Raw genomic sequence first — 17,230 nt, forward strand, 5'->3', positions numbered from 1 at the left:
ATCTGATAAGCTTCTGTGGGAGTCTTTGCTGGTGAGCTTGGAACTCTTGGGATTCTTATTAACCCCACTGTGCTTCCTTCCTTCCTTCTGCACAAACCCTAATACCATACCATTGTGACAGTTATCAGATTGCTCCTACCCACTTCTCTCTGTCTGTGGGAATGTTTACCACAAAGTATTGTAGATATGTCTATGGCATTCAAGGTTTCACCCATCTTGGTGTTCTGCCCACTTTTAGGGGAAAAGGGAGTATCTATGTTGAGCTGTAACTTTGTAGAACCCTGACAGTACTTTTTTTAATGTGTGTGTATATATTCATGTGTGCCTGGTGCCTACAAAGGCCAGAGGAGGGCACTAGATCCACTAGAACTGGAGCTCTGGGAATCAAACTGGTGCCCTCTGAAAGAGCGGCCAGTGCTCTTAACGGCTGACTCATTTTTCCAGCCCCTCAAACACTCTTTTAGATATACACTGGGCTGGTTGGTATTTGTCAACTTGATACAACCTAGACATACCTGAGAAGAGGGACGTTAACACAAATGCCTCTGTAAGATTGACCCAAAAAACTAATCTATGGAGTACTGTCTTGATTACTGACTGAAGTGGGGGAGGGGGCAGCCCACTGTAGGTGGGGCCACCCCAGGGAGGCCATCCTGGATGGTTTAAGAAAGCAAGCTGAACAAGTAGACAGCAAGCACACTTCACCATTGCTTCTGCTTCAGTTGGTGCCTGACTTCCTTCAGTGATAAGACTATGACAGGAAACTGTAAGCTGAAATAAGCCCGTTCCTCCCCAAGCTGCTTTTGGTCATCGTGCTTTATCACAACAAAAGGAAGAAATCCAACTAAGACAGACATTTACAAATTGGCCTTAAAATAAAAATAAAATGTTGTAAGGACCAGTAAAATGGAATTTCCCCAAACCCAGACAATAGGCGAGAACTGGCTGAGACACGTGGTCCTCTAACCTCAACAGGCACACTGTAGCAGAAGAGCATGCCCACATACAGATAATGTAATTTTAGAATATGAATAATGAATATAAACATCTGCCTTTTTCTAAGCATTTAGTAAAGGTCTTACTCTAAGAAATTCAACTTTATAGTGAAACCGAACCATCATATCTATGTCTATGTATCAGATTTTTATTTTTATACTATATTTCATAAAAAATTTTATACTATATATGTACATGACACGATCAGCATTGCTTCTGCTTAGAAAAATAAAAGCTAAAATCACAAAACAAGACATGAAAAGAAATGGCAAATAATGAGGAAAAGCACCTGAAGAATTTACTGAAACAGATAGCTGAGAATAGCTTGTGCTTGGACATTAGTAAGATGGCACACTCTCCCATCCCTGTTTGTTCCCAAGGACCCTGCAGACACACGTGCAGCAAAGGGAATAAGCACAGACCTGGGTTGTAACTCAGAAAAGGGAGCCGCTGTGGCCTTTCACCTTCTGTGTATCTGAAACAACTGAGCAGACACTGCACCTTATGTTCCAGACAGCACTCTCCCTGACAACCTGATACAGCATCAACTGTACCAACACTGCCACCAGAGAACCCTGGGAAACCTAATGCTTGAAAGTGAAAACTTATGTGCACCACCTCTCTGAGACATTTTAGTAACAGCTTTAGATTATTCCAAATCACATGACCTGAGTTATATACTCTTAAATGCCTGTTAGTAATTTAAAACTGAGAAGAATATTAATTTAAAAAAACAGCTGTAGGCTGCAGAGATAGCTTAGTTGTTAAGAACACAGTTGCTCTTTCACAGGGCCCAGATTTGATTCCCAGCACCCAAATGATGGTTCACAACCACCTCTAACTCCAGTCCCAGGGGATCCAATACTCTCCCTCTTCTGTCCTCTGAACTGACCAGGCATACACATAGTGCAGAGGCACTCATGCAGGCACAAGACTCATACATATAAAACAAATCTAAAGAACAGCTAAGCATGGTGACACACATGCAATTCCAGAACTCCAAAGGCAGAGGCAAGGCAAGGCAGGGCAGGGGAGGGAAGGGGATTTCTTTGAGTACTAGGCCAATACTGGTCTACAAATGGTGTTCCAGATAGCTAGGGCTATATAACAAAACAACTCTGACCTAAAAAAGGCGGGGTAGGGGAAGGCTATGCATAAGCAATATCTAACTTACACTAGAAAATGCTGACACGATTAAAAGGCTCAAAGCAGCACATGCCAAACTAACCGATCCTCAAGACCACTTAAGTCTATTTCCGAGTATTCTGGACCTACCCAAGTGACAAGGTTGTTGAAATTTGTTCTGTAGCTATGTATTGTAATGCTAAATTCTATACCCAAAGGTCTAGGCCTACTAGAGAGCTCTCATGTTTACAATTTTTTGTTTTGATTTAAAACTATTGGTTAAAAAAAAATTAGCTACAGCCAATTACTGGGGGTATTAGAGGTAGGTGAGTTTGAAGTGACCTGGCTGGGGGAGAGAGAGGAAGGAGGAGGAGGATAAAGGAGAGAGTAGGAAAAGGAAGCCACCATGAGGGGAGAGGAACCATGAGCACATGGCCAGGAGAAACAGCAAATATCTGGGGTACACTACTGGGGAGGTATCCAGGCCATCAATTAGAAGAATAGATTAGGGGTTACCCCCCAGTAATTGTCAAAGCCAAATAAAATAGCTAAAGTCTGAGTCTCATTTATTCATAAGCTAGTTGGGGATAAGCTTAAATTGGTTGTACTACACAAAGTGACAGTAGGTCACTCAATGATGAAACAGTAGTCAATGGTAACATCAAATGCATTCTGCCCAAGCTCACCATCATGGTTATTCAATGAGACCTCAACTGAAACTGGCAGAGGCTGGGGGGACAGATGAACGGGAATGTGCCATAGTTCAGGAGGAGACATGGCACATTTCTATTGCCATGATAAAGAACATCATGACCACAGCAACTTGAGTGGGAAGGGTCTACCTCCCAGCTCACTCTCAACTTCACTGAGAGAAGTCAGAGCAGGAATTCAAGAGAAGCACTAAAGCAGACGCCATTGAAGAGGGCTCAGCCCACTTTCCTATAGCATCCCAGAAGCTCAGAACAGTGAGTGTGAGGCCAACCTCAGCTACAAGAGACCCTGCTTTGCAGGGAGGAGGTGTAAGACAGGGCACAGGCTCTGGAACTCCATCAAGTGCTCTCTTGGGTGTGGGGTGGAGTTACAGTGGCAAACAGTCACCATCAGATGTCCCTACCTGTCTCCACTTTTAAAAAAAAGAAAAAAAGTTTTTTAAAAAACTGACTCAGCTGGGCTGGATTGAAAATGAGTTCCAGAAATCTTCCTGTCTCTATCTCCTCAGAGCTGGAAAAGCAAGCACTTTGCCAAATGAAGCATTCCCCCACCACCACTACAATTCCCTAAGTGACTAGCATGTCACTATTAATGTGCTTTAAAAAAAAAAACTACTTTGATAAAGAAAACCATTAAAACAGAATAGGAGACCAACTGTCATAAGGAACAAGTTTTTCAAAATAATGGTCTACAGAATGTAGATGAGTATAAATCAAAATATAAAGGGTCCTTTGATCACACACACTGAAGTCTGCTGGCCTCACAGGCTCCTCTTGCAGGAGGCTTTGTTAATGTGCACCAGGACTGAGAAGTTTGCTTCCTCCCAGCCCCCGTATCTAAGAAATGATCCAGTATCCAGATCAACTTAATGTGGTTACTTGTAGGTCCTTGGATTACAAGTACCCCCAAGTGGGCTGTTATATCCTGTCATTACTATGTTCGAATGGGAAGAAGGGGTTATGTAGGAGAGACAACTAGGAGACTGTCACTTGAGTCTAAAACTGGCAGTTGGGATGAGGACACAGGAACCAGACAGACATCTGGAGGTGAGGGACTAGATGATTCAGTGGCTAGAGCAACCTGCTGTCCTGAATTCAATCCCCAGGACCCATATGAAAGAAAGAAACTGACTCTCATGGTAGGCACACTAAGGCAAACACAAATAAGTAAAAAAATGTAATAAAAAATGTTTACAACATTTATTTCTTTTATACTCATGCCCACTGTCAGACTTACCCTTTGAGACACTTCATTGACCCTAGACTCATCTTTGTAGCATGGGCACTGAGCCATCAGATGAAGCTATCACTGTGAACACAATCAGCCTGGGAACATGCTATTTTTGCCATAGGTTTGAACTCAATAGGTAAATGCTAAAATGTTATGACAAACACCCATTCCATGACTTATGTCCTTACACATCCACCCCTTGCTCTAAAGGAAATAGGACCCTAGATAATTAAATACCCAGAAAGCTTAGAGGCACAGCACCTATTACAGTACTTGTTACAAAGCAAGTGTTAGCCAAATAAATGTTTTATAGATATTCTTCCAAAATTCAAAGGAAACGGACTACATAATTCTAAATTCTGGTTCCATTTAACATGACAAAAAAAGCCTGAGCTTACCAGGTGAGGTGGAGGCAGCCAGTACACACCTGTGCCGGAGACACACTGGTTTGACTGGCTTAGTGTTCAATAACTGTCTTTCCTTGTCTCTAACTTGCTTTTTCCTCAGCCTCACTGGAGTATAACTTAAAAACAAGTGTACAAACCTATGATATACTGCATGATACTTTATGTATGTATACAATAGCACAAAGTAGTTACAAAAAAGAAAAAAAATCAAGGAAATTAACACAGGCATCACCTCACATAGTTGCCATGAAAACCATGGAATGCAAGTAAGTTACCATTCGGTTTAACCAACACTGCAAGGCCAGTCCATGAGCCAGGGGCAAGCAGAATTCACTTTCAAATACATGTAAATACTGCAGAAATCTTTTCATTTAAAAACTCCTCAGAAGCTGTGTGTGTTGTATCATCTAAAGTATAAGCACATGTGTGTTATATTAAGAGGAAAGTAACACATTAATTGATCAGGAAACTGTTGATTTTGCAATCAAAAACCAATTACCTTTCAAACTGTGAATGAGAAATATACCAACAATGTACACAATATATTATAAACAGCTTTCTGGGCTATTTCTTCTGTAAGGCAATAAATCTTGGTAAGTTCCAAAAAGCCAAAAGACTGGTTTATATCACAAATCTAAGTCCATAGAATTCTCTTGAATTGCAACTCAGCAAGTTAATTATGTATCTTTTTAAAACAATATTTACTCTCCAGCTATTTGACTCCACTGAGACCATAAAGCTTTTAAGACAAACAGCTACTTGGAAACACACTGTATATTTGATTATTTACAAACTGAAAATCTCATGAAAGAACACCTCTGCCATCAGTAAGTCACAGATAACTAGGGAACACTGACAGCCACTCTCTGTCTCCTGACCTTCACTGCAGCACAGAACACATGAGCTCGGCATAACCCAGGTGCTACAAACTGCAGCCAAGGAGTCATCTAGGAACCAACAGTGCTTGACAAACCCTTCATGCAGCAAAAGGCCAAGTTTATAAACACTAAAGGCAACGTTTCTGTAAACACTCCTGTTGATTCTTCCGTTATGATGGACGGACAACTGAGGCGCTCAGCATTAGTACTGTGGTGATTTAGTAGCCAACCACTGGAGGCAATGTAGGACGTCCCCAGAACATTGGCAAGTGTGTCTAGACAAACACGTTGAAAGTCTACATGTTCATGTGACAAGTACCATAGGGAATGAACAGTCACTGACTTAAACAGCTACCCCCAGAATCTAAAAAACATGAGTGGGTCCCTCATGTAAAAGCATATTAACTTGCTTTCCCACACCATTTAATTCAAAAATGTTATATTCAATTACTTTTTGTCATATAAAATGACATATATCTAAAATTTCATTCTAAAGCAAAAGAGAAAACTATTGAGTCACAAAAAATAAAAATCAGCAGCAGCTATACCAATTAACACCAGATACCAGATCAAGACTTCCTTTCCAGTTAAAAATCATTCTCAAATGTTAATTTATAATACAATCAAAAATTCAAATGTACCAGTAAAAATAACTTCATTTAACAAAATGTCTCCCATCTACCTGATTTATCATAGTTAGAGTCACATTTTACCCACTGGCTATTGTCTAGAGTCTGAACACAACCACCCTTGAAATGCAGGGGTCTCTGCCTTTTCAGTATCAGTAAGATGCCTCAGTTAACTATGAAGTAAGAAAACATAAACCTCGAGACAATACCACACTATTTTTCATCAATAAAATCAAATGACACAGGGATGAAAGAGACAGGAAACTACATTAGCAATAATATAGAAAGAAAAGGAACACGAAAATACATACTCCAGAGCACGTCTGCTAAGGAAACAGTGTTCGTGCTAACCACTCTCTTTCTTGTCAGGCTTATGGAAACCATCTTAACATGCATTCCCACAGAAGATTTGTTATGTTCTCATAGGAATACAGGGAGACATATATTTAACCATTAGAGTAAATGCTATTAATTTTTAAAACAAATATTTCAACTTTAAAAGCATGAGCCAGCTTTTAAAAGCTCAACTACTAGGAATTACTCCATTGTTAACATCACTATTAAAACTGATATGAAACTGAGTCCAGAGTCACTTTCAGTATCTTCTGTCTCTGCATCTCCTGATCTGTTATCCGAAGCCCCACCCTCAGAACACACTCTCAGTCAGCCCCACATTGTCTTACAGCCATAGCTCTACTGTATTTCAAAACTTGAGTCACCTGTATGCATCGTCTTCTTTCAAGTCTCATATCATCCTGATGGGGTGGGGGAAGGGAGGGAAGAGTCCAGCGGCAAAACTATAACACTGTGTGAAGAAAAACAAATTATAATAAGATATGATGGTGTAAGACAATTACCCCTAATTGAGGAGTAGCTAATATAACTACAGTCCCCAAAACATAGATAAATTATTTCAAATCTATCAATTTAAGTTACTAATTTTTAAACTTATTTGAATAATTTCTATTCACTTAGAGCAATTAAAATATACATAAACATTTATTGTGGAAAAGAAAAAAGTTGTAAAATGTGCCTATGACCAATACACATTTCAGGCATTTCTAGGCATCAAGTAAGCATGAGCACTGTAAAGTTTTATATAATTTATCTAAGGAAATAAACTGCTTTTTATGATCTTATACAATTTGCACAAACCATAAGAATTTTAGTTCACTTTTCACAGTGATTATCAAGGCCGAGGTAATAAAAACTACCTGTAGGAAAGACTGTGTATAAGTTTACCATATTATTTGTAGATTAAGTTCAGAGATATTTTTCACATCCTACCATAAGCCCTCCCTTGTTCTCCACCTGGTCCACCACCTCCCTTTTCTCACAGCCCCTCCTGTTTATTACTGCCACTCCAGGACTGGTGAGCCCATCATGATGGCTGATAGGAAACTGAGGACAACCTCACAGCTAGCAACCAAGAATACAACAAGAATAGTAACAAGAGAGAAGCAAAGACAAATAGGCTATAATGTAACTTTCAAAAAAATATTTTTTAGCTATACTATAAAATTCAGTGAGCATTCCAAAGAAAGCAGTTGTTTATGTTGGCCAAGCTGAATGAATGAATGAATGAATGAATGAATGAATGAACTTAAAGACAGACAGATGATAGGTAGGTAGGCAGGCAGATAGATAGGCAGAGAAAGACTAGGTAGATAAATAACAAAACCTAGTGATTCCTAAGATTCCTAGTGATTTTCAATGTAAATTCTTTTTTAAATGATTTATTTTTATTTTATGTACATTGTTTTGTCTGTCTGTGTGAGTGTTGAATCCCTTAGAACCTGAGTTACAGACGGTGGAGAGCTCCCATATAATTACACCTGAGTCCCCTAGAAGAGCAGCCAGTGGTCTAATCACACAAAAGAAATCTTTGGTTTTTGGTTTGTTTTTGTTTTTGTTTTGTTTGGTTTTTTTTGTAAGAAAGTAAACTGCAAAGAAACAAACCAACAAACACAAAGATCTTGGTAGTTATAGGTTTCACAGACTGTAAGAAAGAAAAGACAAAACTATCTAAGCTTAACTATTATCTAGGCAAGTTGTCTTCTGTCCTACTGTCTGCATTCCAAAAGCCTGTAATTCCCTACATTTTACATAATGGCATTCTGTCAATCATCTCCTTCCATAATCCTTTCTCCAACTTATTCTCTACTCTCAAGTCACATCCAAAGGTCGTATTATCTGAGTGTAGTCAGTCCATTCCAGATAAGCCAAAAAAAAAAAGTCAAAAGAAAAGTCTAGACTAAAACAACTCATGTCAATGACTATAATTTCCAACAAGTGAAGCTCTGTTGTTTATAGCTTATTACTAGAAATCCAAATAATGCTACAAAATAATAAAACTAAGCCTAAAATAAGATACTTTTAGGCAACTGATATATATCTGAAATCTCAATTATTTATTAATGCCAAATATTTTGTTCTTTAATTATTTCTGCTACTTTTGAACTTTTGAGTTAAAAGTCCAACTCTGTCCTCCTAACAAAAGTAACATTAACTCTACTGGGTAAGCGACCTGCTCTGGACAGGGACTGAATTTGTGAATCACTTTTAAGTTGCAAACTGCCTGTTCTGAAGTCACTGCCTCTATTCCTGACCTCCTGCCAAAGGACAGCCTTCTCAGATTTGACACCAATGCACAGTGAGGCAGATCAACCAACAATAAAGTAACCATCACTATAGTGAGGCTTCTAAAACAACTCAACCAGAGACATTAAGTAACGTTTACTTCATGGTATTCTTGCTTTGCTAATGTCTGTATAGACTACTAAGAACTATGGACAAAGTATCAATTCAATCTCTAGCTCTGAACCATATAAACAGCTGTATTCATCTCTGCTTCATACTATTTGCCTGTAACATCCATATTGCTACTTACAAACTGAATGGTCAACATAAAGAGATGACACCAGTGTCCAAGACTGAATCAAATAAGCTCTCAGTATTCTTTTGATTTTCTCATGTTTTTTTAATGTTTTTATGTGTAAGTGTTTTGCCTGCATATATATCTGTGCATCATGTACATGCCTGGTGCCTGGAGGCCAGAAGACTTTTTTTTTTTTTTTTTTGGTTTTTCGAGACAGGGTTTCTCTGTGTAGCCCTGGCTGTCCTGGAACTCACTCTGTAACCAGGCTGGCCTCGAACTCTCAAACTCAGAAATCCGCCTGCCTCTGCCTCCCAAGTGCTGGGATTAAAGGCGTGCACCACCACTGCCTGGCCAGAAGAGGTTAGATATAGCAAGTTGTGAGCTATTATATTATATAGGTACTGGGAATTGAACCTGGGTCCTCTGCAAGAACAGCCAGCAAGTGCTCTTAACTGCTGAGTCATCTTTCCAGGCTACAGTATTCTTTTTATTAAAATATTCAGTACTGATTTAAATAATGAAAGGTAAAATAAAAATTTTGACACCTTTTAGAAGCACCATGCATTAATCACTACTCAAGAAAGCCCTCAGCAAAGACTGACACACGTCTACAAGTCACACAACTTGCTCCTGGCTTTTGTACTATCTAACCATCACACACTGAGGTTAGCAGCACAGTTAGTACTAGAAATCTAGACCCTGTGTTACTTTAAATGAATTGTCTAATAAACCCTCCCAACTGGCATTGGGCAAGTTCACTCCTCAAAAAGAAAAAGTTGAGAATCTGTAGCCTAAGACTTCACTGCAAATAGAGAATTCCAAACACCAATGGGCTGCTTTTGCAGGCTTGCTTTGGATATGATTTCCTTTTTGAAGAGCCTTAAAACATTAGACAGCCACATTTTTTTAATTTCTGAAAAACATATAGTCAATTTGTTCCTTTTCCCTCATAAATGGAATCATTCACAAACTGTGGAGGGTAACAGTAGACACTAATGAAAAACATGTACGACCCTACAGAAGAAACCTCTCCTGGGTCTCGAAATCTTTCCATGTACTTTTAGCTCACATTCTGCCAAAGGCTATTAATAGTCTATGAACAATTCAAGAACTAAACTTAAGTGCTTTTCTAAGGCTAAATTTGCCAACTGTTTTTTAGTTGTCTGAGAAATAAATGGATAAAATTAACCTACAACTTATCTTCAGAATGTCAACAGGCTGTGGAGCACATGGTGTGTATAGGAAGGTACTGAGCTTAGTGCCCGGGACTAGTAAACAGTGGCACCCACTTGTCAGTGTTTACAAAGGCAGCCCTGGCCAGCATGGCAAGACTGTGGCTGTGAGAAGCAGTGAGTGAGTGAGTGCACTGGTAGGGCTAATGAACTCCTAGTCAGACATCTAAAGCTTTCATAATGTCACAACGGCTTGTAATGACACCAGGCTACAAAGTGTCTCTAACTCCATACGAGGCAGTGGGAACCTGCTACAAAAGGCAGATGAGCCAGTATAATGGTGCACACCCTAAGCCCAGCACACAGAAGGAACAAACAAGTGGATCTCTATGAATTCCAGGCCACCTAGAGCTTTACAATAAGGCCCGGTCATAACAACAAAAGCAGATAGTTATACATGGAGTTTCAAAGATTAATTAGGTATCATTTTATTAAACTGGGTTCAAATATACAGTTTTCTATTGCTCTCTAATTGTACCTATGCTTTAGGTATACTTCACAAATAATTTTAATCTACACCCAGCTGATACCTGGTTCTGAAAGACATCTGTATTCCCCCTGAACACCCACACTCCAGTGTCATCCCCTTCCCCACATCCTGCCTTTCTGTGTTTATAACCCCTGTGTGAATGAACTACAATTTGAGAAAAAATAAATTCTATATGAAAAAATATGATGCACCATGGAATTCAAAAGGACAATTCAAAAGGTACCAACTGAAAATAAGCAAAACCAGTTAAATATAAAACATCTAAAATTAGGGGCCAGAGAGATGTCTCAGCAGCTAAGCACACTTGTTCTTTCAGAGGGTCTGCGTTCAGTTCCCAGCACCCAAGCTGAGACTCACAGTCATCTGTAACTCCAGTTCCAGGGGATCTGTCTGCCTCTGCTAACTTCCAACAGCTCCAAGCAGAACGTGGCACATACACATATATGCAGAACACTCACATGTAAAAATTAATAAATGTAAGAAAGGAAATATCAAAAAAATTATTTTATGAACTAAAGCTATAATTATCTAAAAATGATACAGTGTGATTAATAAACTATGTGCTTAGTTACATGACAGATTAAAGAAGTGACAGAAGAAAATAGTCTTTTCCATGTCATTTTACAAGTAAATTTTCCAAAATCACAGTAGGTAAGTGGTTAAGAAGGAAAAAGAAAGAAATGTCATTGTTCTAATACTAAACAACTAAACACAAAAGAGAAAATAGTTCATTTCTCTAATTCCCAATAAGATGATCAAGTGGTATTATAGAAAAAGCAATTACACCAACAGGGGATCTCAAGTGAAATCCTGAAAAACAAGAACATTTATCAAAACCTCCAGAAAACAATCACAGCCTTTTTTTAAAAACAAAACCCAAAAGACTGTAGCATGGGCTGTCATGTCAACATTATTAATGAAACTACAAGGAAAGCACGTTCTGACACACACTATACACCCACCACTCAGCTCACACACTTGGTAAATGCTGACATATTTAATCCTGTAGCAGCAGGCCTACGAGGAAGCACCCTCACTTCAAGTTTATAGGCGTGGGATGTAAGGGTCAGGAGATCAATAGCTCAAAGGCCCTACCCACTACTTATGAACTCTAGTCATATACCAAAGTTCTCTATATCTCAAGATAAGTCATAAATTCCCATAAGTCATAAATTGACTGAGAAAATTACAAAGATACAAGAATGTATCTCAAACATGGAAGAGCAAAAGTACTAAGTAATAAATTAGTATGCCAAAAAAAAAAACAGAAAGAAAAAGAAAAACTTAGGCAAATGGGATGCTAACTGTACCAAACTAGTAAGAAAATTCTGATTCCAACATATTACAGATTGCTACATATTCCTTCAATCAAAACAAAAAAATCCATCAAATGAAAAAAAATGGGGAGGGGTTAAGAAGCCAATGACAACACTAGACAATCCACAAGTACTGTAAGCATGAGTCTTGGAGTGTTGTATTTCACTAACACCCTAGAATGGAGAATAGCCATTGGAAAGCAGTTAAAGTGTATGTTAAAGAGAGAAGTGTGGGGTCACCTTAGTAATCATAGGAAAACAAAAGATTCCTAACCTAAGTATATAAAACAGATGCCAGGAAAACACTCTACCATAAGCACATCCAGAAGTCCTGAGTGGCTTCTTCTCAGCTCTCTCCAGAGATCAAGGCCCACGTTCCCAGTAAACTAAGATTCCCATTTTAATTTACTGCACAAACATCTTTTTAAGTCACTTAACATCTACTAATTAATTACATAAATCACATCATGCCCATTGTTACACTTGAGAAAACTAAGGCCCAAAAAAAGTAAGTCATCCCAAGTCAAATATAAGAATGGAAAAGATATTTTAAGTTTTATACTCGAAACCACTGCTCTTGTCCCCATGTTAAACTGAGTTTACAATTTCTTATCACTTGTCTTTCTCCAAAACAAGGAAGGACAGGGAAGAAAATCATCTCCTGTATTCTCCACCTTGGTTAACGGACCCGCCTAGTATCTCAAACCAAAACTCTTCTCTCCCAGAACTCTGTCCTTTCCCTTCGGGCACATTCCAAAATCTCCTGGGTAGCCTTCAGCTTGAGAGCAAGGCCTTTCACACTGGAAATGAGAGCCCTGGCCATGGCTCGCATTCCTCAGACTCACTGTTCGTATCTTCTGACCTACGAATGCCCATTCTCATCCCAACTAGAGTCCTCCAAAACCAGCCATGTTATCAAGTCTAATCCCACCAAGCATAATTACGCTGTTCAAAAGGTAAAACTACTTAAAAATGAGCCTATTCTCTATTTGAAATTTAAAACTTCAGATCTTTCTACCATTTTATATAAGTTAATAATAACTTTTAAAATTATGTGGTTTTAAGAAGATATTAAATACAAAAGGAAACTAAAACTCACATAAAGTTTGACTGTCTACAGTGGTCGTCCAATTTTTGCTCCTTTTGGAAAACTTGTATAACTTTACATCAAAATTTTACTTGTAGAGCTGCAGAAATGCCTCAGCAGTAATGCCTACAAGCTGGCTGCTTCTGCCAAGGTCCTAACTTTGGTTCCCAGCACCCACTTAGGGCACCTAACATCCTCTTCTTCCGCAGACACCAGGCACACACAGCATATGCACAATACAAACACGAACAGAGACAAACAATCAAAAAGGAAAATTGAATTTTCAAAGTTTACAGAATATACTTGTATCATATTCAATAGGTTCACACTGTTCCACTGAACAGACGTGAGTGCATTTTAGCAAACATCCACTGGGCACTATGAAGGTGGTTTCTACTTTTTCACTACTATAAAATTTTGAAACTTGGCGCCTCCCTCTACTGATCTGCTAACAGGAATTAATGGTGATATGAACAGAATACACATGGCTAAGAATTTTAAACCTCTTCCAATGGCTTGTTTACCTACAGATACCACCTACACATTATGTGCTCACATTTTGTCTCAGATTCTAGATCTTAAAAACTTGTAAGAGGTGACAGATGGTCTGTAGTTGTCTGTATTCAAACAAGCTTCAGAATGAGAATTTCTCACAGTATATTGTAATATTTCTCTCCCTAATATGAACACCTAAGGTAACCACTTGTGTATCTATGTCCTAAACAAAGCACTGCCTATCAGACAGAAAGCATTTAGAAAGAACATGTTCGCTCAGTAATCTGCAAGCCTTTCTGAAATCCAATTTATAAGACAGGCATAAAGACCACCACCCCTACCGTTTCTGATTGCACTGGTTTTCCTAACTAAAATGGTCTAACAGTTAAACATTTCACATATGTAATTTTATATATAAAATTTACATATAATTAATTTATACCAGTATACGCATGTGTGTGTGTGTATGCTTAGTTAGCTATATACTTTTATACACATGTAATTATGTGTAATTTTAATAGATCATTGCTTTTAATTATTTTAGGATTGATGAAATAGAGAAAAACAACAAGGTCCAGAAATAACAAAAACACAGTTGTTAGCCATTTACATCGCTACTAATAAACCATTACTGAGAGTGTAATTTACTTCCCACACAAAACTCACAGAGAATGCTACTGTAACAGGCACGTTGGAAGCTCCTTCTGTTAAGAAGTACTGAGTCTCCGCCTGGCTCTCTACAAGGTGACTGAAGCTGAAGATGATCGCTGTATCTCTGCCTTTGTTTTACAGCTGTCTCCTTTATTTTGAGTCTCCTAATCAGCTTTGCATGTAGACACATTAATAATAACTCAGAGTGTGAGTCTAAAAAGCTGGGGATGCCTAACCTATCTCATTCCTTCAAAAAGGGAAGAGATAAGAACTGAGGAAGTAAGAACCACTTCCTACTGTGCTCTGTTCCAGACTACCCAGACAACCTAAATGTCTCCAGTCATTATCCAGTTATCCTAGATCCCAAAGTGCAGCATCCCAACCCTCCATCCCCAGGAGATAGAAATTACCCATGAAGCTGTACCAGAGAGTAATCCTCCCCAGAAAACCTGCTTGTCCTATCCCAAAATGTAATAGAACTTGTAATCACCATCCATAAGCAGATGAGGCAATTGTCAAGTGAGTCACTCTTCCACCAAGACCACTAAACATGCACACCTCCTACCTACTGCCCCAGCTCCTCCTCTATTCAAATCTAAAGCTCTTTGTAGTGGGCCAAATACAAACTAGGACTACTGGCCACCTCTTGGTTTCTCTTTCCAGTGGTGCTGCCTAGAGCTCATGTCTCTACTCCTGGTCATCACACACTTAACAGGTAGTCCAGCTTAGTCCTGGGACTCCTGGATCAGAGGCTCCTGATCTAACAGCCTCACTGTGCTCCTCCCTTAAATATGATGAAAGAATGTTCCGAGTGTGCACTTTCGTAATACCTGCTGGGTTCCTGAGCTGCTCTATGTCTCTCCTCCACTTTTAGTTAGAACAAAGGTGGGAACTTCCCTGAACTCCCACCTCCATTTCACTATACAACTTCCCTGCCAAAAGGAGGACTTGGATTTTGTTTCCTGCTTAACTTCTGACTTGGTTATCAGTCCTGCAGGCTGCTGGCCGACTCCTTGTCACTCCCCCACCTCACTGTGTCCACATCACATGTGAGAAGTCTGAACCTCTATTCCCAGCACTGGCAGGCTCGCAGCACCTCACCAGCCAATGACGACTTCCTTATTTTCTCAGTGTGTGAGTTTGGTTTGGGAGACAAGGTGTTGCCCAGGCTGACCTCAAATATACTGTGTAACACAGGGTAGCCTAAACTTGTGGCAGTTCTCCTGTCTCAGCCTCCCAAGTGTTGTAATTACAAGCATATGCCACTAAGCCTAACTCTAACCCTACTGCTTTCCCCAGTTCATCACACATATGGTGCTACATGTATCTTCAGCAACAAATGATCTCCAATACAGATTTAACCTTCTAGAGTTGACAGACATCACATCTCACAGATAAGAATATATTAGCTCCTCTGCTGGTGTTCAAATCCCCTCGACATCCAGTTATAGGCACACTATCTTCTGGCCTGATTAAGCATTCTCTATCAGCATATTCCAGTGAGTGTTGTGTACTTAGCAAAGTGACACCTACAACTGTGCAAAGTACTACTTGGTCTCCCTCAGACGTTCAGTAAACAGACTGGAACAGTGGAGTAACAATGAAAATGCTGTTCTGCTGGGTGGGGGTGGGGGGGACTCTAATTTAGCTGTACAGGAACCAGCGTAATATACACATAGCTGCCTCCAAAGAGAAGACGGCATAAAATTGTCTATGTCCTCTCAGTTTTCAAAAAACATTTCTGAATTTTTGTTTTCTGATAAAACAAAATCTTAATCATTTAAAGACTTTCCCCTCTAATCTTCCTATCAATGGGACTTGTGGGAATGAGGTGGCGATGTCAGTCCTCACACACATTTGCTGAATATCACCAAGTCCACGCTGCACAGTCCTCCAGCCTCAACTAAAGACTCAAACTTCAGAGACCTGCTTGAGTGTTGCAATACAGACACTGCTCACAAGCAGACATGCTTCACTTGGGGAGTCTGCTTCCTTGTTCTGAGATGTCCTTCAGCGCAAGCACAGGATGACTGTCTCCAGTCTCCACATGAAACTGGCTGACAAAAAACAGATGAAGCAGGAGTAAAGAATGGAGTAAGGTGGGGGAGGGGCTTTCCATGACATCATAACCACCACTCCCTCTCCTTAGCAGACAAATATCCTACCAAGCACTGGGAATTTATCCATTTCAGAGAATAATTCATGACCAACTATCCTACTAACTCCCAACCTTGAGTCATAAATCACCTCCTGAATTCCTCTGTGCCAATTTAAATTCAAGCTGCTTGTATTTCTTGTTTGGTCTTTTTTTAAAGCTATGCACAGTCAACCAAAACCTCTTTAGAGACAGACTTTATTCTTCAGCTTCATCTCCAACTGAACATTATACCTCCATCATTCTCATTAAATCTCAATTCATTCTGTGCTCAAATCTCATGCTTTGTTCTGATTTATGATCCCTAATGTGCACAGTGTACACAAGTAAGTGAAAAATAACTTCACTCAGGTGCAGCACTGACCCACGTTTTGTTCCCTGTGTGCATGGTGTATGTGTGCACCACAGCATATGCAGTTGCATGCATTTGTGTCTGTAGAGACTAGAAGCCAGCATCAAATGTGCCACACTCTTTTTAAGGTTTATTTATTTATGCATGTGTGTACTGATGTGAATGTATGCTAGGAACCGGACTTGGGTCAGAGTCATCTCTTCAGCCTCCTGCTTTACTTTCTGAGAAAGGACCACCCCAACACCACCACCCCCCCATTGAGCCTGGAGCTAACTAATTCCGCTAGTCTCCCCAGCACTGCAGCCACAAGTGTGCACTTGCCAGACTCAGATTGTACCCGGGTGCTGAAGGACAACCTCAGGTGTTCATGTTCACACAGTGACAAGCACTTGACCAACCAAGCCATTCCCTAGCCCACTTATGTTCTAACTGCAATCTACTCTTTTTGTTCATCTGTTTGTTGTTTTTCAAGAGAGGTTTTCTCTGTGTAGCCTTGGCAGATAGAACTCATTCTGTAGACCAGGCTGACCTCAATCTCTGAGACTAAAGGTGCTCGCCACCACTGCCTGGTTCAACTTACTCTTAGAAACTCATTTCA

The 17,230-nt window shown here is 39.6% G+C and overlaps 1 protein-coding gene across 5 annotated transcripts in view; it reads right to left on the reverse strand.

The window, feature by feature from the left end:
* The window catches only part of Dyrk1a (dual specificity tyrosine phosphorylation regulated kinase 1A), a 123,006-nt gene that overhangs the window by 73,423 nt on the left and 32,353 nt on the right, over positions 1–17,230 (reverse strand). For 3 of the 5 annotated variants that reach the window (XM_028752500.1, XM_028752497.1, XM_028752499.1), the window contains exon 2: positions 6,696–6,781. The exons of the other annotated variants lie outside the window; for them this stretch is intronic. In XM_028752500.1, coding sequence (XP_028608333.1) covers positions 6,696–6,705 — 10 coding nt within the window. In that variant the 5' untranslated portion in view covers positions 6,706–6,781. The remainder of the gene's footprint in view (positions 1–6,695; positions 6,782–17,230) is intronic. 5 annotated transcript variants of the gene reach the window in all.

Source organism: Grammomys surdaster, unplaced genomic scaffold (assembly GCF_004785775.1).
Source record: "Grammomys surdaster isolate TR1022 unplaced genomic scaffold, NIH_TR_1.0 125925, whole genome shotgun sequence".
NCBI classification, from domain to species: Eukaryota; Metazoa; Chordata; class Mammalia; order Rodentia; family Muridae; genus Grammomys; species Grammomys surdaster.